At 38.5% G+C, this 27,798-nt stretch overlaps 6 protein-coding genes across 8 annotated transcripts; 1 reads left to right on the forward strand and 5 right to left on the reverse strand.

Moving 5' to 3' along the window:
- Window positions 1-1,111: 1,111 nt before the first annotated feature.
- LOC126783362 (septin and tuftelin-interacting protein 1 homolog 1-like) lies at window positions 1,112-3,223 on the reverse strand. The gene has a single exon (XM_050508820.1). It carries the CDS (start codon window positions 3,176-3,178, stop codon window positions 1,250-1,252), a length of 1,929 nt encoding a protein of 642 aa, XP_050364777.1. The 5' UTR covers window positions 3,179-3,223; the 3' UTR covers window positions 1,112-1,249.
- A 308-nt stretch (window positions 3,224-3,531) lies between these two features.
- Window positions 3,532-5,748, reverse strand: LOC126783035 (probable E3 ubiquitin-protein ligase BAH1-like 1). Its single transcript, XM_050508416.1, has 6 exons — window positions 5,352-5,748; window positions 4,953-5,197; window positions 4,593-4,847; window positions 4,189-4,326; window positions 4,028-4,086; window positions 3,532-3,917 (listed from the first exon to the last, which is right to left on the reverse strand). The coding sequence occupies exons 1-6, from the start codon at window positions 5,527-5,529 to the stop codon at window positions 3,812-3,814; spliced, it is 981 nt and encodes a 326-aa protein (XP_050364373.1). The 5' UTR covers window positions 5,530-5,748; the 3' UTR covers window positions 3,532-3,811.
- A 6,186-nt stretch (window positions 5,749-11,934) lies between these two features.
- On the forward strand, window positions 11,935-13,500 carry LOC126782972 (universal stress protein PHOS34). The gene is made up of 4 exons (XM_050508339.1): window positions 11,935-12,184; window positions 12,282-12,376; window positions 12,845-12,966; window positions 13,180-13,500. Exons 1-4 carry the CDS (start codon window positions 12,010-12,012, stop codon window positions 13,265-13,267), a joined length of 480 nt encoding a protein of 159 aa, XP_050364296.1. The 5' UTR covers window positions 11,935-12,009; the 3' UTR covers window positions 13,268-13,500.
- Window positions 13,501-14,043: 543 nt separating this feature from the next.
- Window positions 14,044-16,580, reverse strand: LOC126783781 (uncharacterized). Its single transcript, XM_050509312.1, is given in 4 exon segments — window positions 14,044-15,023; window positions 15,026-15,254; window positions 15,256-16,129; window positions 16,131-16,580. Coding segments are annotated over 4 exon segments (2,427 nt in total). The 5' UTR covers window positions 16,538-16,580; the 3' UTR covers window positions 14,044-14,106.
- Window positions 16,581-16,988: 408 nt separating this feature from the next.
- LOC126783509 (phytochrome A-associated F-box protein) lies at window positions 16,989-18,305 on the reverse strand. Its single transcript, XM_050508989.1, has one exon. The coding sequence runs from the start codon at window positions 18,050-18,052 to the stop codon at window positions 17,126-17,128; it is 927 nt and encodes a 308-aa protein (XP_050364946.1). The 5' UTR covers window positions 18,053-18,305; the 3' UTR covers window positions 16,989-17,125.
- Window positions 18,306-18,864: 559 nt separating this feature from the next.
- LOC126805509 (serine/arginine-rich-splicing factor SR34-like) lies at window positions 18,865-22,761 on the reverse strand. 3 transcript variants are annotated; one of them, XM_050532284.1, is made up of 12 exons: window positions 22,577-22,761; window positions 22,416-22,481; window positions 22,113-22,308; window positions 21,977-22,023; window positions 21,836-21,893; window positions 21,443-21,492; window positions 21,246-21,302; window positions 21,043-21,164; window positions 20,863-20,958; window positions 19,714-19,747; window positions 19,169-19,281; window positions 18,865-19,059 (listed from the first exon to the last, which is right to left on the reverse strand). In XM_050532284.1, exons 1-12 carry the CDS (start codon window positions 22,661-22,663, stop codon window positions 19,056-19,058), a joined length of 930 nt encoding a protein of 309 aa, XP_050388241.1. In that variant the 5' UTR covers window positions 22,664-22,761; the 3' UTR covers window positions 18,865-19,055. The 3 variants fall into 3 exon arrangements, 1 of the variants encoding a protein (XP_050388241.1); XR_007674132.1 differs by lacking the exon at window positions 18,865-19,059 and adding an exon at window positions 20,274-20,356 and having other exon boundaries at window positions 19,714-20,183; XR_007674131.1 differs by lacking the exon at window positions 18,865-19,059 and having other exon boundaries at window positions 19,714-20,356.
- Window positions 22,762-27,798: the final 5,037 nt, after the last annotated feature.

Genomic DNA, 27,798 nt, shown 5'->3' on the forward strand with positions numbered 1-27,798 from the left:
TGCTTTGGCTAGAAACTATGATGGTGTTTTGGCTTATGGTCCGGTTTCCATCTGCTCTGCCCTTTCTGCTGAAGTGGCTGAAGCTAAAGCTGTTTTGTTGGGTCTTACCCTTGCTCAGTCTCTATCATTACAATCTCTCACTTTGGAAGCTGATTGTCTTTCTCTTATTTCAGCTTTGAAAACCCCAAGGACCTTTTTTTTTTGTCAAATAAACCCTAAGGACTTGGTTTCTTGGTTAGTTGCTCCTTGGATCACTAGAATCAGGAATTCTTCCTTGTCCTTTCCTTCTGTTACCTGGTCGTGGATCAGTCGAAAAGCTGATTGTGCTGCTGATGTTGCAGCTCATTTAGCTTCTCAATCGGAGTTAGATTCAGAATCCTCATGTTTTACAGTGTGATGCAGTTAGTGCTCCCCATGAGGGCTTGTTCATGGCTCCTGTTTGTTTTGTTCCGTGTGTTTTATAAAGTTCTACTTGCCAAAAAAAAAAAGGTAGTATAATCAATTTGCTATTAGCTTCACATCCATGAAATAGATGGTCTCAACTCTCAACATTCCAAATAGAAGCCATCGGCAGGGATATAGGTAGGTATCTGCATCCATGCAGAACTGTAAGCAATTTGCAATAACAATTTAAGGGAAATGCTGATGGCCTATTGGACTCTTTTTTTTGGCAGATATTGGACTCCATTTACAGGCTTGAGCATCGTTCTAAAAGAAAAGAGTGTGCAGATAGGACATAAAATGTTACCAGAAGAATTCAAGATATGGATGCACTAACCAGATTAATTTCAAAGTAAACCAACAGCAGTTGAGCAAATTTATGAACTATCTATTTGTGGCAGAAATTTGAGGTGATCAGGAAATTAAAGCTGCGCATCAGGGACTGCAACGGTAAGAAAACTTCAAAAGAGGCCAAGAGACTATCAGTATAACAGTTTAACCATAAAGGATTAGATTTTACATGTTATGAACAGAAAAATGGCAAAATCTACATTTTTGTATCAAGCAAGAGGATCCTTCAAATGCCATCATGTTTCATCAACTATCAAGAAACTAAATAAAGTAAACAGTTAACCAATTCACATGTATTTGCCAGAGGCAGGGCAGAATCAATCCAAAATCAGTTGAAATTATGAAAGCATTATTATTATTATTTTTGTCAATAATGAAAGCATTATCAAAGTAACTTAGTAAGCATGTTATACATAAAATATGCTGGTGTGGACAAAACTGAGTTCCTCTTATTCCATCAAGTGTGTAGAGGCCTCTGAAAACTCATCGTCTCCTTGTTCATGTGTAGCTCAAGTAACCTCTCAAGGGACACAAGAGACCAAGTCTCTTCAGTTTGAGCATATATCTTCTCTTTTAGAAAGTCCACCATTATGTTTACGTTACCAAACCCATATACCTGGTGACCATCATACCTTCGCCCAGGTTTAGGCCTAAATAGCAAGCCATGTTCCTGCGCCTCTGCTTCAATTACATCTCTCAGGTTCATTTGATGACTAATGTCATCCATGTCACTTGTGCTGCCCAATCTCGCATTGGCTAAAAAAGCTGCTGCTCTCTTCTTTGCCTCAAATAGAACTTGAACATTTTTTGCTTTAAAAATCATCTCATGATCAATGTCATCCATGTTAGTTTGGCCCTCCAAGTTTTCTCGGGCTGCCCGTACTGCTTTTCCGACTACCCTAGAATTCTCTTCCAAACCAGGTCGAGCAACCTCCATCTCCTCAACAGCCCGGTTCATCATACTAAGACCACACTCAAGCTGACAACGAATACTTTCATTCGCATGAAACTCTTTTGGGATAAGTTCCTTCCAACCCCTATACCAATTTGCAACATTCTCAAAATTCGGATTGGTTTCCAACCAGAAATGCAAACCCTCTATCCACTTCGGAAAGAAACCCTTCACCATCACATTGACCATCAGATGCATAGGAATAGCAGAAGCCCACCTCAAGACCCAATTAAACTGATCAAGCTTCTGATTCACAGGGTTCACTTCAAATTCATCTAGTAGTACAATCTCCAACTTGGGGACTACATATCTACTCATAATCAGTTCCCAAGTGCAAGAATCAAACACATATTTCCATGGTGACACTATGTTATAACCAGAGCCATCTCTCGGATGCCATGGGGTAAGAAAATTACACAACTTCAACCTCATTATTCCAAACAACTCTGACATCTCTAATTGATACTTGTCTCCCAACTCAAACAATAATGGCAGCCATGGATGCACCCACAAATGGATGGGAACAGTCCCCAAGTTTGGTTCCCACAACTGTACAGCAAACTTCAACTCAGGCAAGACCACCATATCCAATATGTCATGAACAACACAAGTGGGCAGCAGCTCTTTCCAAGCCTCCAAAAACTCTAGCATCGGTTCAGGGTCCTCCGCCTGCCAACTATTGAGCCCAGCAATCCTCACCTCAGACAAGACAACCTCTTTGACCAACTGAGTATAACAACATTCTTCAGGAAGCAAACCCTTCCAGGTGGATACAATGTCGAAACCAAACCGTGGATTCCGCAGAGGATCCCAACCCTGAAACATCTCGTTAAACAGAGGCTTTGTAAATGTAAGCACAATTCGAGACAAGTTAAGCAACTTACAATCGTCAGTGCATCTCCTCCGCATGTCGGCAAACCCCTCAGCCAGCGATTCCAGTGTCAACTCTCCCAACACATTCGCTTCATCCAGTCGTTTCAAAACAGCACTTAGCCCCTCGTCATTCAGATTCTCCGAAGTTTCAACAGCTTCAACTCTCTGTTCCTGTTCCATCTTCTGGGCTAAGAACTCTGCCAAACAGAAATCCTTCTGCTGCTTGTTGATAACGTTCTTCTTCCAAGTTGGCATGGGAGGAGAATCACCATCATGCTTTGTGGGGCTTTCGTCCTGAATTGGTTCTTCTTCTTGTTGTTGCGAATTGGGTAGGTTGGTTTTGGTCTCATTGTAACCGTGGAAGCCCATGCCTAAATTCTTAGGCCTGGATTTGGGTTGGATGGGGTTGATCATTCCCTGTTCGTTCTTGCCGAGACCGCCTCCTTTGTAGCCCATATTTTTCATCATCTGCATCCCGATTCCGGCGGTGAGACCAAGGCCTCCGACGTTGCCGTCCTCCTGCCTCCTGCGTTTTCTGGAGCCATGGATTTCTTCTTCCATGATGGAACAGCCCAGTTGTGTTTCTATCGGGATTTAGGAATCCAGTTCTTTTTTTTATACTCCCTTATTATTATGAGTCGGTTTACTTCTATTTTCATCTATATATTTGATATTTTTTTCTCAAATATTTTTTTCTTTTTAAATATTAATGCCCAAACTAATTCCTTGGATCATGTTAGTGTATATTATAGTTTTGGTTAGCGGCTGATGCTTATGTTTGGTTCCATTATAGTTTTCGACTAACAAAATTACAAAGATTCAAGAGGGACTGTACTCACTGTGAGATCAAGAACTAAAATGTAAGCATTTTTATCAGAGTTGTTACAATATAATACGCTAAATACACAGTACAATTATCCAATCAAAGGAAGCTGAAATTAAAGGACTACTGAGAATGACCGTGACAGCTTCACGAGCTGTAATTCTAGCAAGAAGCTATCTTCTTTTGTTGCCATTGAAAGTAGCACAAATGTTGAGTGATGCAAAATGGGATTAACCATCAAGCACCTCAAAAACAATTGAGTTAAGACGATATCAATAAGACTTCTACGCAGAACAACATCCAAAAACAAGAAGTTCATGGATTTTTACAAGCTAAGCCTAGCTCTAAAGTTATCTAACTGGTTAATCATATCAAATGCCCATGAATAACCGGCACTGTTCTTCCCAGTGCTGCTTAGCTTGCCGAACCCTCTCCACCTTCTCTGTCTGAATCCGCTGCTCCCAGTATTCGCGGCAGCTGTTGAATATTTGAACAATAAGGATGAGACTCTTGCATTAAGCAATTAGGCATAGGCTATCCGCTATCATATATATGCAGATTGTGACATATAATGGACACAAACATACCTTCTGCTGATTAAAATGCTAAGCTCATCTAGGTGTACAGCACCTCGGTAAACGTTTGCCTGAAATGAATACATAATTGTTTGTTGAGTGATTTCAAATCAAGGCTGTAAATTATCAAGTCAACACATACAGGAATGTGGATATCCATTACGTATGCTTACCTCTCGGCATAAAGGGCATTTCTCTTTAGGCTCAGCAGCCTTGATCCCATCAACGATGGTCACCGATGCAGCCGAGCAGGCACACATGTAGCAGAATATATGACCACAAGTGAGAGCAACTGGATCAAAAACTGTGTCCTGAAAAATGACCACATTAATCACTCAGACATGTCAACATAACACAATTCTTACAATGCGTTCAAAGGTATTCGACCAAATGTCTCAAATAGATTGCAGTAGGGGTAATTAAACAAACGAGAAAAGCCATCTTCGTACTCACAAAGCATATAGAACAAGTCAAGTGAACAAACACATGGATTCAATAATACATGATATAGGCAGGACAATTTTTTTAATCAAATAAGCAGGACATGCTTAAAGCAAATGAAACCTTGGATACTCACCAGGCATATTGAACATGTCAAATCAATATCAACCTTGACAGAATCAAAGAGTTCACAGGTGAGAGTCGGCTTCTCATCATTCATCGTAAGAGAGCACCCCTCAAACAAAGCAGGTCTCTTCCTCGACTTGATATTTGATTGCCTTAAATTAATGTGGAAAGCCATAAGCTCACAAAGCCAAGGACTTTGAAGAATTCCAATGTGCATACTTTGCGCTTGTGACTTAAAGGCCTGCCCTTGCGTTGAGTAATGAATCTGATTATCAAGAATCCATTCAAGCACATTAACCACAACAACAACAACAACAACAAGGAGCAAACAAGAAATGCATTCATAGAAACTTGAATATGCTGTATTTACCTTATCATACTTTTTTAGTATTTTTCGGATCGCAATGGCGTTAATAAGTGCATAAGTAACAAGGTCCTTGCCTTCTTGGATTAAAGCAACATGGTTTCCTTGAGGCTTGCCTTTGAATAAAAGCATGTACTTACGAAACCCAGAAGCCAAATGGTACTCGAGCAATTTCTGTGCTTTCTGATTGAAAAATCCTACCACATCAGACATTTCATTGAGCAGTGAGGGGAAAAACGACCCATCACACACTGCAAAACACAAAATTTTCAGATCAAATCACCACGAAAATTCATAGTATTGAAATCAAATCAAAATCACAACCAATAAGACCTTTCACGTCACTTATGGATCAAAGTTTGAAACCTTAATTTCAGAAAACAAAAGTTTATATTAGATTTAAACCTGGGCAATGATCAGGGCATGTTCTGGGGTCATGTACGGCGAGATTATTAATGTCGTTTCCGGACTGAAAATCTCTGCGGCATTTCTTCAGGATCTTCTTAAGCTTCTTGAAGCCAACCTCAGGTAGCTTATTCTCTTGGCCTTGCATGTACTCCTGGTATGTCTTGCAGAACTTCATTTTCCGATCATCAATATCTCCTTCAATTCCCTCTCTTTTTCGAAAACCTCACACAAATTCCAAACTTTGCTGAAAAAGCTGAGAAGGGTCTGTGACAGAAGCGTGAGAATGATTCTAAGAATAGATTTTATATCAGTGATTCTGAGCTAAGCTTTCTGAAACGTAAGAACAGAAACAGAAAGAATATTGTGTTTTGTTTTGGTGTTGCTCAAGAGCTCAATGAGATGTAACGGTTTGTGCCACGCATATAGATGAGATCATATATAAAGGACAAATCAGATTGTGAAATACTTAATTTCCGCATATAAAAGAACTGACGAATTCAGATTGTGAATACTTAATTTCCAAGAAATAGAAGCATAACTGATTTTCTTGGAAAAGTAAAACCAACATGGGGTAGCAATTTGACTCGGGCCCGATTTTGCCATCTATTCCTTTTCTTTTTGGGCAAAGATATCCAATTTAGATTCACATCTCCTAATGAAGATGGTTATCATTTATATGGGTAGCCAAATCTGGATTTTCACTAAATACTATACCATTCATGGATGGATGTGACCTTTAAACTATCTTTGAAAACTAGTACTCAAATACTTCTTTTGTTTCTGGAAGCCCTTTATATGCCAAATATATCTCATGTTTTATCATTTGAAGTCGCAAACTCACAATTTCAATGGTAATAAGAGCTCCTTGTACAATCAGTTTTAATGTTCATTTTGGTATGAATGAAAGAAACCGATCTTTTTGCAAGAATTTAATGTTTTTCAAGTTAATTGAAACGTCTTTATTGGGTAAATTGTTCAATTTGATCTAATGACATAAATCTATTCTTTATAAGTGAAAAACCGTGAGCGACTTTATGTCTATAAAGAAAACAAAGAACAAGCATGATATTTGTCAATTCTGGTAAACCAGGATCATGTGAATTTCCTACCAATAGGACTATGGGAAGTTTGTTGGAGTCACGTCCCACCAGCTCAAAATGTTTGGTTTGCATGCAATGTCTACCCTAATCATAAAAGCTCAGACCTGTTTGAAGTTGGTCCAATTTCAATCCTAATACAACCAAACTCGACATATTACACATTCCAATCGTGTTCACATTCACACATAAATCAATTAAAAAAATCTATGATGTTTTAAGCAATCATGATCATTGGTGAAGGCCAAAGTCCAATAGGAAGCTAGGTAAAATATCTATATTATTGATTTCTTGCAACGGTTATCCAGATTAACTGGTATCCAAGTTTATCTGTATGTCATACATATTAGCTCATAGACGTTCTGTTTATCGCTGTTAATGTGACCAGCCCTTCCATCGCAGCTTTCGTTATCCAGGCCTCTCCCTTTTACCGTCACAGGTTTAACTGGTATAGAACTAGAAATACGCATATACATATACATACATACATATAAAGGGTCATTCTATTAAAGGATATTTTTTTTTGTATTTTAAAGGAATAGTTTATCAACCAACTTTTCAATTACATATTTACATTTCTACCGTTGAATTTTTTAGGGTCCAATGTCTAAATAACCTATGTAAAATTTCAACCAAAATAGTGATCATTAAGATATCAAATTTGGTGAAAGCAATGCACACACTAAATTTATCAAATCTAAACTGTTTTGCTTATAATTTTAAATCACATTTTTAAATGTCTTAAACACCTCCACTTTGATTGAAATTTTACAGAGCTGATCTAGACATTAGACTCTAAAAGTTAAACGATTGAGATGTTGAAATATGATCAAGAAGTTGGTTAAGTGACATATCCCTTTAAAAGACCCCAAAAAAATCTCTTAAGGGAATGACCCTACACACACACATACACCAATTATGGCACATTTTTCAGTTAAATTTTTCATCTCGAGTGATTCAATATTGAAATATATTATTTAAGATCATATATACAAAGTTTTATCCGATTCTGTTATCATTAAGGTATTGAAATTAGATAAATTAATAAATGAATTAAAATTGTTCAACGTAAACCGTTTGTGTAATCTCCATTAAAGCTCAAACCATTTGTTAAGTTGGATGAAACTTTGTAGAGATGGTCTTAAATAGCATATTTAAATATTGAATTACTCAAGATAAAAAAAATCTAAAAATGTTGAAGAATTAGAACTTCACTATCGATACGGTTTATATATATATATATATATTAACTAGCTAGTAGCATTAAAAAAATAATAATCTATGTACATAGCAGCCTCCATATCTAACAACAAAAGTCAACTAGCTACAACTTCACCATGTACGTACACAGAAACCAAGGCTTGTTGCGTCAAGTATTATGTGGATCAATCAAAGCCGGTGGCAGCAGGGTCGGCCATAGGGGAGTGTCGTTTGTGCGGTTGCACAAGGTCCCCTCATCTGGTGAAGATCCCGAATTCAGATTTTACCCCCAAAACTAAAACTCTAATAAATACTGATTAAAACCATTTTATACATATTATGCATTTATGTCTCGTTGGCAAGAGAGCTTCCATTTTCTTGACTAAGTTTGCAAACGTCTTAGGTTCAAGACCCAACACTCACACTTTTTTTTTTCTAAATCAGTATATATTATAATTTTTAATCGATAATTTGATCCCTTCATTTAACATTTAAGTAGAAGCACCAGAAACCCCCCACAATCATATTCTTGTTAATTACATATAGAATACTCAATAACTCGCTCATACTAGAAATGGTGTGGTTATTACCACCCCACAATCTACTATGTTAATCTCATAAATGATTGAAATAAGTATTATTGAAAAATGGTAATTTAGGTGTTGAAATGGGGTGAACAAAATAAATTTAAAGGGAAAAAAATAAAATTAGGGTGCAAAGAGAATGTGGGGTGAACAAAGTAGATTGTGGGGTAGTAATAGTCGCACCCTACTAAAAAATATCAACTAAACTCATGAAAAAGAAAAGAAACAGTGAACTAATTTATATCTTAAAAAAAGTTTTTGATAATTTCTTATTAAAGAACTACAAAAATTAGTCAATAAAACCACTAATTTAGAGCAAAATCCCACTGAAAAATCAAATATATACCATTTTTTTTAATAATTATTTTTATGTAAGATTCATTTCAAATTTGAAATTTCACATTAAACCCTCATATGCTCAGAGTCGGCCTAATGTGGCTGACAGTTCTTTGAATTGAGACCTGAGAGAGAGGAAGTAAAGGCTAGGTTCCCCACACGGGCCATACCAACATTACTTGCCGTCTACGACAGCACTGCCACTCCGGTTCGCCTCCATCTTCGCCGTTAATTGTATGATGACGATAATAAAAGCGAAAGCCAAGTAATCAGGATGACTTGACCAATAATATACTCGTGGTTTAATGTTGCGTACGTATCACTCTTTCACTTGTCTTCTTCTTCTTCTCGTAAACCCCACACCACAAGTTTGTATATAACATTATAACTGCACTCTGGGCTATTACAAATTCTCGATGTCACCCTAAGCTTGTATATACGTAAGTGATCATCAATTTTCTTCTCGATCGTATGTACTTAAACCGTTAAACACAGTGAAACTGTTTGCTAGAAAGACAGCCGCATATATATACCTGAAAAACGAGAACAACGTATTCAGATGCATCTGCTAAAAAAATAAACTCCTTATTAAATCCCCTTAACTTGATCATCATCAAGTTACTCACACAAAGACAAACACAATGGGATAATGTAAGTTAATCAAGTAAAAACTCGGTCAAACTATATATCTGGGGCCACCTAGTCAACTGACCAACCAATTCTTAAAAGTAAAAACTAAACCAAAACAGATTGGCATCAGATAGACTAAATGTGGGCCGGCCAAAACTGGGATTTATTGATGCCCTTTGGGATTTAATGGATATGTTTATTTCAAGCTGAAGCTCATTCTAAAAAAAAAGAAAAAAAGGAAAAAAAAGAAGCTGAAGCTGTTCATACAAGAACATGTTGCATGCGTACGTTGCACAAATGGTTAAACATACCATTTCTGTAGACTAGTGGGATACTTGCTTCAGTAGCTTCACTTCATATTTCATATACCATTTTTAGTAGTCAGACGCACCAGCCATGGTGCGTTCGTCGCACGGCATAATTTATCGGTGTTGCATAATGGGTGGTTGTGCATCAAATCTCATATGCAAAGATTTTATATTAATTGGGTATCTCTTCCCACTTTGGAAAAGCATTTGAGTGGGAAAAGGCACCAAGTTTTGATGTTTTGCCCATCACTTGCCCAAATATCTAGCTAAGGCTGCCAGCGAAAATAGATTCTCAAATTTCTCATATGAAGATATTTAGTTTCTTCGAAGAAGAATATGCTTATAGTTTAACTTGAGACTAAAAAGATTCCAATGTATAAGTAGAGATCATAAGGGACAAGGATCAGGCTTATTAGTCAATGTAATGACATGTTTTGGTGAAGCTTAAACAGCTAGCCAATGATCTATAGGTTCGATTAATTTGACCATTTCAATAATTTATAAGAGACAAATTATTCCCTCCCACTAGTAACTATCCAATGATCTGCTTTCTAAATTTTATATTGGCACGAGGATTTTCTAATGTTCTTTCTCTATGGACATGGATCCATTGGATATCAACTCTGAATTAGTCAATAACCAAATGGTTATCTGACAATGCTCATCTAATGTAGTGATTAGCATCAATCAACCAATTTGAGAAGCCATTGGGGCCATCGAGAATGAGCCCACAGTCCATCAATGATGTAAACAGTTTACACTCCAGAAATGTAAGAAGAAGAAAGCCCATAAATTTTCTTTGAGATGAAGCGATCTTAGGCCTTGGTAACTATTTGTGTTGGGCTATTTGATTAATTATATATATATATACAAAAATTGTTAACCATGTATTAATTAGTCTTAATTCTGTCTTAGTTCTGTTAATTATATTTGTCTTAGCTGTCATATATAAATAGGATCAGCTGCTCCACGTGCCAAACATTGTGTGATCTGCTAGCTAACTATATAAGCAGCTTTTCTCTTCATTTATGTAACAATTCGACATAATCAATATATCAAAGCTTTTATTTTTTCTCAAGTTGTTAAGCTTTCAAAAACAACTAAATTACACACACAAAAAACCTCTACAACTACCAACAGAGTGCAGATGAGGCATTCTGGCCAATAGAAGCGAGGGCATTAGCGGCGAAGTTGGCTTCCTGAATCTATTTGATTAATCTTCTTGGAGGGCAAAATTATAAGTTCCCATAGGACATGTTTCATTTTAAAATAGGAAATATCATAATACATTTTCCATATTTAAGAATCTCTCTTGTTTGTTTGTTTTTTGTTTTCCTCAACTCCCCTTAGTTTCACGTGTTGTTAACTTTCACGCAAATTCAAGCCAAAAGAGAATAAGAAAATAAAGGATCAGATGCGTAAAATGCCTCATAATTGTTGATACAGATAATCAGTCCAATTATTTTGAAACTAGTATCACCTCCATTGATCTCACGATTTAAACATTAGTTCCGTGCAAGAATGGTAGTCCATAATTGATACCAACTCGTCAGCTCCGTCGCTTCTCCAATTCACCACAATTACCTACAATACAAGGCAAGAACAAATCTAGAAAATTATATCAGGGTGCTAAATTAAGAGTGATAAAAAAAACGTACAGCACATAAAGAAAGGAAAAACAGAATGAAATTCCAAGAGCATCGTAGATCATGGTTTGAGATATTTGTGTCGGAGAACTTTTCCACAGTAACCATATCATCTAATGCAATTCCACATCACTGAAGAGTGACATCCACTACTCTATAAGCAGAAACTAACCCTAAACCTTTCAAGTAAATAGCATAAATTTGATGAACAGATTTAGCAAAACAATTCTTTAGCTAAATATATAATTTTAAAATACTTTTATTCAAATTTTAAGGTATATAAGGTAGCAATACATCAAAATAATCTAGTTATGGAGCTTAAAAATTGGGGGACAGATGCATCTCAACACTGTGTAAAAAATTTAAATGTAAAATTATAACAATATAAAATTCAGAATATGTATGTGAGCGATCGGATTCATTAGTCTAATACCCTAAATCCTAAACGCTAATATCTAAACAGTTCATTGGAATTTGTATCTCAAATTTCATCGATCAGACTCTCGTAGTTCATTCAAAACGGTCTCTGATGTGAGTAGTCCTCCTATATCGGGATATTAATGTACCTTGATTTGCTAAATACCTGTTATTAGTATGGTCTCGTACATTCCCGTCGTCCGTAGAAATCAGTGGGCGGACTCTCCCGCCCTTTCTAGAGGCGAAGCGAATCATTAGGATTGACGCTAACTGATAACTGCTAGCCGCCACGTGCCGAACGACGCCGTTTAATACCTTTCTCTCCTTTATATTATATGAAACGATCATATCCAACACAACCACTGAAACTAAGAGGCAGCAGAAGAAAAGGGTTTTAGTTTTCTTTGGTGGAGAGTGAAAGAGAGAGAGAGACAAGTATGGCCGAGAAGCAAGTGATGATTGTGGCGGCGGACGAGAGTGAGCACAGCTTCTACGCCCTGCAGTGGACTCTGGAACACTTCTTCACGCCGTTCGGCTCCAACTTGCCGTTCAAGCTCGTCGTCGTCCACGCCAAGCCCGTAGCTTCCTCCGTCGTCAGTCTCGCCGGTCCCGGTAGATCATATGCTTCATGGATCATATGCTTTTTTGTGTTTGACTATCTTAATTGGGAGCTTAATTAATCGATGAAAATGAAATGAATTAACTGCAGGGGCTGCTGAGGTTCTGCCGATTGTGGATGCTGATCTGAAGAAGCAGGCTTCTCGCGTTGTTGAGAAGGCCAAGGAATTTTGTGCTTCTAAATCGGTATGTGTTTCACAGATCTATTTATCGTCTTGTGTTTCATGATCCTATAATTGTGAGGGACTTGCTTCATTTGCAAGTCTGGCACCTTATGATTGTTATTGTATAGATGTGATCGCGTAGTTTTATTGATCCCTAGATAACAGAATGATGCAATTTTAGTTTTTTTTTTTCTGAGATCACTCTGCTATTTCAATATTCGTTCTATGGTTTCTTACCAGAGAATCAGAGGACAGAAAAGGAGAGAAGAACAAGTGATGAGGAATTATGATTGTTTCTCTTTTTGCATTTTGTCTTGGCATGAGTCGCATGACTTTTTGCTAACTCGTCCCATCGTTTTGCCGTTTCCATTATTGAGCAGAAATGGACAGAGTGTTGAATCCAAATTTAACGAATAAGTTTATGTTCTAATCTGACAAGAACGAGGTCATACATATGGTGATTTTTCTGAATTTTTCATACTGTATGCAGATACAAGATGTGGGCATAGAGGTGATAGAAGGCGATGCAAGGAATGTTTTATGTGAGGCTGTGGAAAGACACCATGCGTCCGTCTTGGTTGTGGGTAGTCATGGCTATGGAGCCATCAAAAGGTATTTGTTTAGGGTGGCCTGGCCTTTTCCATTTGTTGTCTAGTTTCAGAGTTCAGTTGTACGCTATCATCTGTGATTGATTGGGCTTGCTTTATTGAGGATGTTAACAAGAAGATTGTGCTTAACATTATGGCCTAGCTTGAATGTTTAGCTGCAGAAGATGGTACATCATTGTGCGGAAATGTTAATGCGCTCTGTTTGATATTGGTGCAGGGTGGTTTTGGGAAGTGTAAGTGACTATTGTGCTCATCATGCTCACTGCAGTGTTATGATCGTGAAGAAGCCTAAAGCCAAACACTAAAGCCTACTGGCTGATTGCCTTCAGTTCGTTGTGTTTGTGAAATCACTGTGCCTAGAATAAATTCGATCACTCCAGTTCAAATTGTTTGATAGTTCAAACTCTAAAATTTGGGATTGGCTTGCAACATATAGTTGAGGATTATAGCTCAAACTTATGTATTAGCAAGTGATGTTTGAATTGCTGCACTATATCTATTGTCATAGTGAGTATTGATCTACAATGTGATGGCGTAATCCTATCTTGCAGAAAAAGAGAGATATTAACCCTGGTACAATGGATTTTGCCGATATATGAGACCTTACACTCCAAATCTAAAGAAACTGATCCACGTTGTTTCGTACTATGATGCTAACTACTTATAATCGGGGACCTAGAGTATCACTTGAATTCAGTAGAAAGATGCAAAAGTGAAGCTAGATTAGAACAGAAGAGATTGGTTTTTACTTGCCTGTATTCTTTAATGACATTGTAGGCGACTGATGTGGTTGCCAGGATGCTAGGATTGTTCTTTGAGGGCTTTAGAGAAACACAAGCCATGAAAAAATTGAGGGCGGTATCTTCAACTTTGTTAGTAAGATATATTGCTTGTCAAAAGTTAAATACCGCATACAACATAAAAAAATTGTTCAGCAGTTCTGCTGGTTCTGATGCTGAAAGAAGTTTGTGCGTTGGGATGTTAAAAAGAACAATGTCAGATGAAATACGAAATTTGTTTTGCGATATATTCACAATCTTTGGAATACATTAAGATGCCTGAATGGTACATGTCTTTGACTTACCATTTCCCTGCTTAACCTGTTTGATACCAAAAAGAAACAGGTCGGTTGCAATTTGCTGACTCAAAAAGTGCAGTGATCTCTCAAGACTTGTCGAGCAAGATCGAATGATCCACACTGTTTGTAGATCAGATGTAGATTAAAAGCGGCTTCTCTGCGAAGATCACAGTAACCTGGTGAACGATCATGATTAGCGTGTGGATTTTCATGGGGAAGTTTTGGTATGGGGTAGTCTTTCACATGAATGCCAATAACTTTTTCGTAGTAGGAAGCTGCAAGAGTCACAAGGCCAACTTGATGGAATGCCCTGACTATGTTGTACAAAGCCTCCTGGCTGCATTTGCAAACCCGCATGTTGTTGTAGAGGAATGCAAAGCCCTGAGCAATACAGTGGTGCTTATTCTGAAGTCTATGTCCATGCGCCAAGTTGATTAAGGCGGTTCCAGCACACAGATTAACCAGGGGATTCTCAGGCATTAACTTATAAGCTTCAAGGTATTCTCTTGCGGCATCCTGATGGCGACTTTTCTTTGTATAATGATGGCCAGTTATGATACTGGGTGGTGTACAGTCTTTTAATTTGTTGCGCCTATGCCGCCTGTGGCGCACAAATTTATAATGCTTATCACGATACCAGTCCTCCTTAAATCTGGAAATTACTTTGTAATAGCAATTCCAGACAGCATTGCTGTAAGGGTTCTGGTCTGTGTATTTTACATAGTTCAACCCCTGCTCAGGATCCGGAGCTGTGTATGCCATCTGAGCTCCAAGGGTCCGAAGTTCCTCCCGGAAAGCTGACATGCCTTTAGTTGATTTCAAAGCAAGCTTAGTAATCTTCAATGCTTCGGAATGTCTATTCAAGGAAGTGAGTGACTAGCATAAATCTAATATGAGGTCATGAGTCTCTTTTTCCTTGACTAGATCCGGCAGGGGAGGCTCTTTCTGTATCTCCTGTGGATCAATTTCAGGATCATCATCTGATCTGAATAATCATCACTTTGTCCGTCATGTCCAGCAGCCACTGCCTCAGCTCTCTTTTCCTCCTTTAGTTTTGCCTTTTCCTCAAGACGCTTCTTTTCTCTGTTAACTTTTCGATGAGCTGGTAAAGGAAGTGCGCGTGATCTATTTCTCGAAAATACATTACCTGTATGCTGATCATCCAAGGCTCTGACTCTTTTTAATAATTCTTTTTTCAAAAGCTTCCTCTTCACCCCTTCTCCCTAGTGATATGATCTGTAATGATTCGTGCACCAAATCATAGATGGCGTCCACAAGTTCCTTATGCATCCCTTTAGCTCTGAAAATGCTGCAAAGCTTCAGCTTTACTTTTCCATCACACCACCATGGGTTTGCTTTGTCAGTTGGGAGGGGAACACAGTCTAGATTTCTCTGGGGGGACAGCAGTGATATAGCTTCATCATCTCTAGATTCTTCAAGGAGAACAGAAGCCAATGCTAATCGTGCCTCGATATGCCCTTCAAGTGTATTTAAAGCTTGGTAGAAGTAGAAAATTGCTTGCACTCTATACTTTAAGGACAAATAACATCTAGCAATTTTTAAATGTAAAAAGCCTTTATTAAATTCAGTGAACAGACTTGCTGCCTTGCGCATGTTTCCGAGGTTGGCATAGCAAAGTCCCGCTTTAATTTTCATCTGAAGAGGCAGCTCGTTTCCGGAATCTAGTGTCAGTTGTGCATGCTTAATATATTGCAGAGCTTCATTATGTGCATTATTTTCCATAAGTAGAGAAACTAACAGATCAATCACACTCAAGTCAGCTTCAGTTGGATGACTTCTGAGATAATCCTCCAGCATATGGATAGAGTGTTCACGCCGACCTCATTTTGAATACGTCTCTGCTCCCAACTTCAGTGCCTTAACATAAGCAGGACAGGTTTGGACTATTTGTTCATACAATGCAGCAGCCTGTTCAAAATCTTGAAGCTGAATATGGAGTGCAGCACGGTCCAACTTCAGAGCAACAACATTTTCAGCATCAGGATCAGCTGATATTGCTCTTGAAAGACTATACGAAGCTCCGGAAATGTTCCCTAATTCCATGAACTTTGTAATGCCCCTTTTTCGTCTTCCTTGATACCCCTCTGCAATGCCCCATCGTCATGAACTCCGTCACTTCCTCCCTTCTTAAGCTTTCTCTAGAACCATCGTTTCTCCTGGTCTTCTTAATTGAAATTTTAGGCCGACTATCCCCAAGTGGTTTTCTTTTTTTCCTAGCTAAAGTCTCATAATCCTTCCCCACAAAATCTGGGTAACATTGCTCGGCATAAGTACCATTATCTAAAGAATCCAAAGCATCAAAGGTTTCAACTTTATCTTCCTCATCTCCCTCACCCTCTTCTTCTGATTCTTCTTCACCATCATCATCCTCTTCTTCCTCCTCCTCATCTTCTACAATGTCATCCTCATCACACAAATCAAACACATACTTTGGAGCTTCATCATGAGCACGACTAGCATTGCCCTCTTTACCCATTAACAGAAAAATTCACCCTCTTAAGAAAAAAGAGAAAGAACAACGAATACAGCGAAGTTGATAAAAGGGAGGACGGAACCTGGTTCAAAGTGTTGAATTTGACGTGAAAGCTCGAATCTTTCTGATGCTGGACCTCTGAATTTCGTTAGCTAGGGCTTCGCTGCAACTTCTTCTGTAAATCTGGGATCAAAGATCAAGTCCTTAGGACTCTTTCTAAGATTCTCTGTCACTTGCTTGCCACGCAATTTCCCTTTGTTGGGCCCACTGCAACCTCTTGTTTGGCAGGCCCATCTAATAAACACAAGTTCAATAAAAGTTGTTCATCTTGGTTTCTTCTTCTCAGAAGAAAGATTAAAAGAGTGTCCTTGCATTTGAAGCTGTGACAAAACCCAACTCGCACCAGCTAGAGCTTCAGCGCATTTGGCATGTTTAAAAATCGAAGGATCATATAATTGAATATTATTCAGATGTATTAAGCTTAAAACCGAAGAATCATACAACACAGATGTGAGTCAAACTCAAAACTCTTATTCGAAACGAAAAACAACAAGAATGCTGATAAAAATCGAAAAAGGCTGAATTGTTGTTCTAGGCATACAAAGGCAAATCGGTCCAGGCCCCAGAAACATGACCGTTGTCACACACATAAGCCCTCACAACGGGGTCGCCATCATCATGGTAGCCGAACCCTCGCCGCAAACAGAAGGCGGAATGCAGATCCCAAGTGTGTTTGCAGGTACAGTAAGCGCAGCTGAGCTCAACTTGGGTCCTCTTGCCGTCCTTGATGTTCCTCCAGACTTGAGACCCCTTGAAGTCCTTGAAGAAGCCCCTGAACAGCATATAGCTGCGCCTATCCTCCACGTGGATGCATCCGGGCCAGTCGCAAATGTAGAGGCAGTCGCCGCGGAAGCGGCTGTGGAGGAGCTTGTTGCCCGGTTCGCGGCTCAGATTCCAGGCGCCGGAGGCCAAATGAGACCTCATCGACCTGCAGATCTTTCGTCTCTTCGAGATTGGAAACTCGCCGACCACTGAGACGCCGGCGGTTGTGTTTTCGGCGGGGGCGGCGGCGGTGGTTGCGGCTTCGGAGTCGTCGTAGACCGTGTCGAAATAGAGATCGTCGTAGAGAGACCAAGCGCAGTCCGATGGCGGCAGCGGTTGTTGTTCGTGAGTAATTTGGGCGGCGGAGGAGGATTGGGATTGGGATTGGTGGTCGGGGCCGAGCTCGCGTTCGAGGCCGAAGTCGGAATTGTCTAAGAGGATGCCGGAGTGGAGGAGGCCGGGGCAGCAGACGGCGAGCTTGTGGAGGGAGGACCATCCGCCGGGGGGCTCGTCGGCGGAGCAGGAGGAGACGACGGAGGGGAGGGAGGTGCGGCACTTGGACTTGCAGCAGACGTTGCGAACGAGGGAGGAGAATTTGGTGCAGGCGCAGGCGAGGCGGGCCCAGTGGCGGGGGTCGTCCTCCAGCTTGTGGAAGATGTTCAAAACGACGTCGTCCGGGAGCCGAGAGAAGAACATTTCTGAAAGATGGTTTCTCTTTTGCTTCCTTTTCTTCTTCTTGTTCGTGTTCTTGCTCGATCTACTTCTACTGGGGCTGGTTCAATGGAAACCTCATGTTTTTATGGGATTTTTGTCTGGGAGAAAAATAAATACATGTGGCTCTCGTCCGCACTCGTCATTCAGGACCACTATGCTATTTTAAATACATGCGTCTTTATTCTCTAAAGTATAACTTACATACGTCGTAATGTCGTACTCGTTTTTTGATATCAATACCATTTGAAAGGAGAATGATTGTGTAGAAAGAATCCCTATACTCCTAAATGGTATGGATCTAGGGCTAATTGGAGACCATGATTGTTTGAGATGTTCATGGTTTGATAATATTCTTCACTGTCAAACCTGCAGAAGTTGAAATCAAGAGCAGTCGTCGCTCAAGTGGTATGAAATCAAGCGTCTCAATAGCGACTCATGAAGATAACTCTTAAACGGTCGGAGTGCTGGACTTATCTTTTGGCAACGGTGGATGTGATTGATGCGGAATTGAACAGGTTTTGGCCACACAGAAAATATCTGGTGCCAAATAATGGTAGGCATACCATGAACCAGGCATGTTTTGGATACCAGCATCATGTGCTTAACTCCACATGTCATTACACGATAATGGCTGAGGTATGGACACTTGACTATTTTCACTTGGTACACAGAATTAAGTCAAGTTTTGCAGGCAGTTTCTAGGACTTTTGTGTCACAACATGGTACGAGAACTCGTACGCTACCAAAGGACTATATGTCGAAATAGAGATTGTGAGCGATGAACCAGAAAGAGATTATAGCGTACCAACAGCAATATATTAGTCTCAAATGCATACATAAAAAGTTGATCATAAACATGAGTGCTAAATAATAAAGAGAAACATCCACAAACTCAAAGTCTGCTAGTATGTCTTACAATAGAATACTGCTCCAACAACAAAATCAAAATGCAATCTCACTTCTCGCTTCACTTCGGGATAAAATATCACCTGCCAACCAGAGTTGCAGCAAGTTATAATCTAGAGGCAGAGGGTTCATCAAAATAAAAATATAAAACCAAAATTATAAGAAAAATAAATATACATCCAGGAACAGTACCGTGACAAACTCCTGCTCCTGCTCCTGCTCCTGCTGCGGCTTGGACTTCGGCTGCCACTGCGCTTCTTAGGACTTTTGCTTGCATCTTCCTTTGGGCTTTTACTTATGCGCTTCTGATGATGCCAAAGAGATAAAAGTTGTTATAAAAAAAAGTGAAATCTGTATCCAATGTCCAATGACATAAATTCAATAGACTGCCATGTAAACTATATAACCATTAGACGCTATCATTATCACAATCAAGAAAAGGAAAAGACCACACCATATGCATGCTTCCTTTATTTCAATTGCTGCCATACAGTGCCACAACATTGAACCTATTAGATGGAGTAAATTTTTATTCTACCAGTTCTTAGAATTTACTAAATGAAATTCCAACTCACCAGCATTTTTTGCCCCTTGAGAGGTACCAATATATTTTGTACACAAATTAAGACTGACTTCATTATTCATTATTGTGATGGTTGAGGTTTTTAATCTAACCCAAAAGCTAAAATTAAACAATATGTTACAAAAACTTCTAATGAGAGGAAGAAAAGGCTTACTGAAGGCAAGGGAGATCTGCTTCTTGATCGTGATCTGCAAAAGTTCCAGAAACAACTCAATTTAATACCATATTTCTTTACCAATTTGATCCAAGGTCCTTGATGCCTCTTCCATGCGAGAGAGTTGCATATCCAACAAGGATGCAAGAAAAAAGAATAAACATTTGGCAATTCAACCGAAATCTTCCCCACCAAAAAAGACACAAACTCAGAAACAAAATATTGGCAAATTCTAAAGAAGATATTTTTAAGACACCAGTAGAAAGAAGAGGAGCATTCTTCCCTACTGTGACACAAGAATGCGCAGAATCCAGATAGTGCACCCTATAAGCTTGGCAAAAATGTTGGAGCAGGAAATGAAAATCAAATTGTCTCTACTGCTCATTGTTGATGACTTCCACATCCAATGGCACTAAGTTCACAGATATCCAGCTTTATTATTGCAATCCAAGACCTCCATAGTTCCCAATCTAGCACCCAGGGACAGTTACAATGCTAAAAGCATTAGAACAACGGCACCATGAAGGTTTACAAAGCTGCCTATCTAGATAACAGCATACCTCCACAGAAAAAGTTGTATGCAATTCACCATATCCAACAAGATCCTAATATCCATTCCCCAGTTTGCCGCAATTATCCATATCTAAAAGAAAAACAAAGGTAATTTTCATGCAAGCAAAACAGGGAAAGAAAATGATAGTAGGCGGATATCTACTTCCTCAGCAACGTCTGTGATGCTTAAACACTTGCCAAGAAAATCATGGAATGAAGAAATAAAAAATGGAAAACAAAGAACACAGTTACTTTACAATTTTAAGTAGACAGTTGAATCTAATAAAACAAAACACAAAACCTTTAAAGAATATTTGCATATCCAAAGACCTGTCAATCTAGTGAAAAGGACAGGACAATCCCCCAGTTTGACAGCTTCGTTTACAAATTGACACTCTCAAACGAAAGAAGAGATGAGAAATCTGATGCAATGCAATTGATCGAATTGTGATGCAAGGTCCAATACAGCACATAATTCGATTAGAATTTACTTTTTGCAACGCAATACCTTTACTTCAGGGAACAATGAAGACCCAGACAACAGGAATATCAACAGCTGTATACATGCAATAAAAAACTGAAGGAAAATATGTTTACCCCAATGGAGAGCGAGATTTTGATCGTGAGCGGGGTGGAGACCCGGACCTTGATCTACCAGGGGAGCGGCGAGAAGATTTGGGTTTAGGAGACTTGCTGCAAAGTTTAGGGTAAGTATGAAAAAGAGAAATAAAATGATTAACTGCAGTTTGCTTATTTTGTAATTTAAACTGGCCAAACCTCCTGCTTCTGCTCCGGCTGTAACTTCTACTACGACTACGACTGTAGCTTCTACCTCTTCCCGGAGATCGACCACGGCTGGGGCTCATAGACGAGTCCCGCTTCGCATCATATTCCCGCACCTATTAAAATGAGAATTGATCAAAAAACAGAAAATACAAGTGACGAAGGAGACTAACATTTCAAAATGTAAGATGTCATACCCGAACAGAAGAACGGGAAAAGGCATTCCTGAAATCAGAGCCATCAAGCTTCTTTACCTGTAGCAATAATTTCATCAGAATTAGAGTTCTGTCTTCTTACTCAATTAAAATTTGACGCATTACATAATTAACGGAAATCAAATTGAGCATCAAGCACCCATGGAATTTTCAATGTCCATGAGGTATAAATAACTTACTGCATACTTCATGTCTTCCAGGTTAGTGTAGTCCACTACTCCTGTTGTGCCTACGCAAACGATCATGGTACAGAAGGTTAAACAGCCAAGATATTTAGATAAACTAGGCCTTAAGCGTACAGACATTGGAACAGTAAGAGCAAACTCAGTCCAAACATCTCATGTATCTTGGTTTAGTAGCACTTTAACAGTATTTTGACAACTTCCACCACTAATCAGAGACTTTATTCACCAAGGCGACCGATCAGAAACTTGATGAAGAAAATATAAAAATCGAGAAACTACAGCTGCTTAAGATACAACATTCTACCAAATACTTTTACCATATTGCAAAGGTCATGATTATCATTCCACATTCTGATACTAAAGCCACAACGGAGTTATAGGTCTTACCACTGCCATCACGGAAAACTTGGGAGAAACAGACATCCCCAGCCCGTCGCATGTGATCCTGATAATATATAACAATTTCAGTCGACACACAAAGAGACTGTAATATTAAAAGTACCTCCAATAAATACACATAAACCTCACCTTAAGATCTTGCCACGAAGCCGAAGACGGTAGTCCAGTCACCATCACTGCAAAAAAAGCACAAACAGATTCAGAACATATCAAGCACATTCCACCATTAGATAACAAAAAAAAACAAATGCATCAAATAACACACCACGAAATTCAGAGCGCCTGGACATTCCACGTCCGCCTCGACCACCACCGCCGCCACCGCCGCCATCTCGGTGACGATCTCCACCTGAAGAATTTCCACGCCCGCCGTGCGCAAGCTCAACCCTCAGACGATGGCCATCAAAATCATAGCCGTCACGGCCGCGGATTGCGTCTTCGGCATCGCGAGCATCTTCAAACTGTAATTAAAGATTGTCATAGAGAATAAATATATATATGTATATATATATAAATCCAGAAAGAAAACAACAAACAGAGAGAAGAAGAAGAAGAAGAGGTCGCTGACCTCAACAAAAGCATAGCCAGGAGGCCTAGGGGGAACCTTAAGGTCGATATGAGCTATGCGTCCATACTGCAAGTAATTCCAAGATTATCAAGATTACAAGAAGAAATTCGATTTGTAGAAGTGAATCAATTCAATCGAGTTTGGGGATTGATTTTGATTACCTTGTAGAACAAATCCTCGACCTCTCTCTCGCGTATGTCACCGGGGAGGTTTCCGACGTAAAGTGTTCTGCTGGCGCGGCTGCTCATGGCTCCGGAGGGTCGGCGCGATGAGGATGAGGGATTTTTTTACCTGCGATGATGAGATTTGGGATCGGGCTCTCGATTTTTAGGGTTTTCAATTATAAGTAAATTTCACACTCTTCCTTTTATCTGCTTCTACGCATTTGCATCTCGTCCGTTGAATACTTCACCGTGTGGACTCGCACGTGCGTTCGAACTATTTGGTTTTTTTATTGATCGTGCGTTCGAACTTGGCCTTTCGCCCAAATACATTATTTTTTGTATTTAATTTTCGCTCCCATTGAACTTCCCTCTGAGGCACAGAGCTGAGTTATTACGTCCAATGATCCGTAAAATTTACTTTGCTTATATATGTAGTTTTTTTTTTAGGACTTCTAATAAAAAAATCACTTTTGACACCCAAAATAAGAAAAAAGTCACTTAAGTTTACAAAATTATAAAAAAGTCGGGCTCTTAAAACTATTTAAAACGTTGCCCATAATTATATATATTTATTTACGACTGTGCCATTGATCTAAAATTAAAAAACAATTCAAAGTTTTCGTCGGCAGTCTAGAAACTGAGACGTACGGAGATGGAGCATGAGGCGCGATCTGCGACAGAACCCTAAGCTAGCATTAAAGATTTAGGCTATGATTCAGGTTAATTAAGCCTAGATCCAAGTCACTGCACTAGGCATGGAGCTCCAAGACGAGAGTCAGAGATGTTGAGGAAGGAGTGGATCGACAGGAGTAGCGGCGGCACTGGGTTGTCATCGAAGCTTGTAGCTTTGGCTCAAAACGTTGTCTTGGAGCAAGGAGCCTTAGAAATTGAAATTTGAATTGGCAGAGGATCTGAATACGACGTCATTTGGAGGTTAGGTGCATGGGTGAGTGGGATTTTGGGGTCAAATTGGTGAGACCTAATTGGGGGAAGATGGAAAGATGGGAGTTTGAATTGGATCGGAGGAAATTTGGATGAAGATGGGAATTTAAGTTGCATTCACACGTTGGGTTTGCTCTATATTTGAGTTGCGTGGATGATATTTGAGTTGCGTGGTTAGACTAAGGCAATGCTGATTATTTTTTATGGAAGAGTGATGCCTGATGATTATTGTTATAGGGAAACTTACTAGTTGATGGTGTATTCGGTGGAGAACACAACCAACAGTTAACACAGCTTGAAATTTTGGAGGAACTTAAGTCCCTCTTGAATTTATTAACATTGTGTTGGCATTTTTCGAAGAAGCTGTTTTCTTTGTTTTTAGAAGAGATTGGTTATTCCGAAAAGAATGTTCTTCTTCAGGAACCCAAAGCAGGAGTAAATCTTGTTTCAATACCAAAGCAGTAGGTGTGACAGTGTCTGTGACATCGTCTGTGACAGGAGCTGTGACATGCCGAGAGGAAATGTTGAAATATGTGAAATTTTGTTAAAATTCAAATGAAATTGGTATGACAGTGGGTGTGACCGTTAGTGTAAATAGATAGTGTGACAGCTTTTGTGACAGTGGGTGTGATAGGAGGTGTGACAACTTTTGTGACAGTGGGTGTGATAGGAGGTGTGACAGGAGGTGTGACAGTTAGTGTAATAGGTAGTGTGATAGTGGGTGTGATAAGTAGTGTAAGAGAGGTTGTGACAGTGGGTGTAAATAGATAGTGTGATAGTGGTTGTGACAGTAGGTGTGACAGCGTCTGTGACATGAGCTGTGACATGCCGAAATGATAGAGCCAAAATGACATGCCGAATTTATTTTTACAAATGTACAATATAATACAAAATTAACACTTCAAAGAATTGAGATTTTCTCAATTCCCCGGCAACGGCGCCAAAATGATAGAGCGTTGGTTAAAACGTCTATAATAAACCCTGTAAAACATCATCGTTAGTATAGAATAAGCAGGGATCGTTCTTTCCGGGGAATTGAAGGGAACTCTAAACTTTTAGTGTTAACAAATAATGGAGGGTTTGAGATTGATTATTAACTACTAAAATAAAACCTAAATTACTATTTACATGATCGACTTCTCTTTAACAAACTTAAACCAAATTTACCATTACACCACATAATTACAAGTTCGAACCTATCATGCCTTCTAATTCAACCAATTACATACTTTTTAGACACCAATACAATTAGAGCCTTAGGGGATCATCTAATCATGCAAGATTTCAATTAACATTTAGATTGACTTAGGGCCTAATCTAAATTTGCATGCAATCGAATTCAATAACACTTAGAGTAGAAATCAAACAAGATTACATTTAAGCACCAAATCTTTGTTGGAGACATGTTTCATGTATGGCGTCACCCACCATGGTTTCACATGCAAATTTCCAGAATTTTTACCACTTTTAATCAACACAAATCGAACCTACTTAGGGCATGATTCGATTTGTGTCAATATGGTTGATGAATCTAGCACTCAAATACAATATTAGGGAATGCATCCAAGCACTAAATTCATATGCACATATCTGAAAATTATCTAAAAGTATGAGAAAGATGAATATAACACAACAATAGAAATACAAACTCATTAATTATAGAAAACCATCAATTTGGCAAAGATCCAAAAATCCAATAAAACAATCTGAAAATTCTAAAACAAATACAAAACCAATATTTCCACATAAATAACAACTTACAATCTTCATAGACAAAGAATTGTAGATTAACACAAATAGACGAATCCATGGAGATGAGTTGCGAGAATCACACGTTGTAGGAACCTTGGAGATGTGGCTTCAATAGTGAAACTCGGTGGAGATGGTGATAGTTTTGGGGTGGACGGCTTGGCTAATTTGTGAGGGAAATTTATGGTGGTGTTTTGGTAGAGTTTTGACTCTTGAATGCTAATGAGAAGTGATGATATTTGAGAGGTGAAGCCATGTATATATAGAGGAAAGATGGAGGGTTTGAAATTGCTTCTTTCTTCCTATAATAATGCCATGCTTTAATCCCTTAAATCATGGAAAGCTGTATTCCCTAAAACATGGCATGTTTTAATCCCTAAAACATGCAATGTTTTATTCCCTAAAACATGCCATGTTTTATGCCTTTAATGATCATCTTCTATTTAATTGTTGCATGACTTGGCTCCATCTTTTTTTTCTTTAATTATCTCTTCAATCCAATCTGAAAATAAGAAAATAAAATCATAAGTAAGATATAATTAATTTCAAAACCTAACAAGGATTCCTAGTCAAACTAGGAATCTAAACCAATTATGCGTTTTAACTCATGTAAGCACAAAAATGCATCCAATACCGCTCAAGACTCTTACTACGACTCAATGACTCAATAGTACAACAATAAGGGCTAAGCAAAGTACAAATTGAGGTAAAAACATATTAAGAACGTCGCACAAAATGCTCCTATCAACTACCCCACACTTGGCTTTTGCTAGTCCCTTAGCAAAACAAAACTAAATGAGACACTATTGCCCCTAAATGATTGTCTCAGAATCTCAAAACACATAGTTTTCAAGTCTAAGCATTTGAATGTAAGCACATAAATTCCAAGTTTCATAAACATGCTTCATATTATGAATTAGTCAGATACGAGACAATAAGCATTTAACATGTTTAGTCAATCCAATCCTCCTCACAAGGCATACTCTCTTCTTTTCACTCAGATTCATGGTTATCATTCACACATAAGTATATGCAAGAGAAATGATATTAAGGCATCAAATAACTTACATATTTCAACAAATGAAAGCACTTTGTGAATAACATAGGAAAACCTCATTTAACAACTAAGTACACAAATGGACCAAAACCATATGCTCAACTCTTGTGATCATCTCCACAAACCAAGATTTGCTCATTTTAAGAATCATTAGGATCATTAGATAAGGTAAATGTTTAGGCGTAGCTAAAGGCATGGAATATCAAGGAATCACAAAGGTAATCCTATGGACTTAGCAGAGTAAACATCATCCTTATGACACCACACACCATCAGGGGCCGAATATAACAAGTTGGGCACAATCATCATTCTAACCACAAAGTGAACATGGACAAAGGTCAAGTAAAAATTTTTAGACCTTCAATTACAACTCAACTCCAAATCACGGATGAAAGACAACATAACATTTTTTTCTTTTCTTGCCGAGTTCATCATTCTTTTTTTTTCTTTTTCTTGTTTTTTTTTTCGGCAATGCTTGCTTAAAAGCTTGTTGATTTTTTTTTCAAATGTCTTCCACCCCACACTTATTTCATGTATCATCACAACATCATCTCAATAAGAATTCTGCCAAATCTATAGGACAAGGTAGATGTAACTATACTAAGCATGGAGATAACATAGGTGATGAATAAAAGGCTCAATGTAGGCTCAAATGTGGTTAAACTAAGGAGTCCTAAATAGGGCACATATAAGGATACATAGTTGTTTGGCTAAAGTGGTGGTATTCCTAGAAATGATCCATAAATCATTTTCAAAATCAGAGCATTTTATGACTTAAAAGTTTCAACAATCACAAAAGTGAGTTCTAGTAAATTCTAGAGTCCATTCAAAGCTATGACATATAGTTATTGAATATGCAAAGAATAGTGAGGTTCATGAATAACCACGAAATTTCAAATTACATCTCATGAAAAAAATATATATATATAGGCTAAAAAACTCACAGGTTGTTATGGACTTTAAACTGACCAAAACATGTATGCCAAAATCAATTAATCCAAATCTCACATGTTCATACCAAATCCACATTATCAATGAAACTTACAATTCAATTCTTATGGAATGCAAAACCATCATCTATGTATTTTAGAGACATAATCATCCTAGACTTTAGGGGCATCCTAAGACTCAATAAAGCAATAATTTTTTTTTTTGGATTTTTTTTATCATGACACAAATAATCAATGAACTTGCAACCCTACCCCACACTTAGAAAATTACATTGTCCTCAATGTAAGCTCAATAGTAAGAATGTAATTCACAAGCATAGAATAAGATCACATATCAACACATATACAAGTCAACCATAAGAATGAAGGGATTAGAAAATTCAAACTCTCGTAGACGACTACTCCACATATACGGTTGAAATGGGTTGCCTCCCATGCAGCGCTTGAGTTTTATAGTCTCTCAACCTAGACTCTCTCATGTTCATTCTCATTTAGGCGCATCTCTCACAATTGTCTTCTCA

The sequence above is a fragment of the Argentina anserina genome, chromosome 2 (assembly GCF_933775445.1).
Source record: "Argentina anserina chromosome 2, drPotAnse1.1, whole genome shotgun sequence".
In the NCBI taxonomy this organism is placed as follows: domain Eukaryota; kingdom Viridiplantae; phylum Streptophyta; class Magnoliopsida; order Rosales; family Rosaceae; genus Argentina; species Argentina anserina.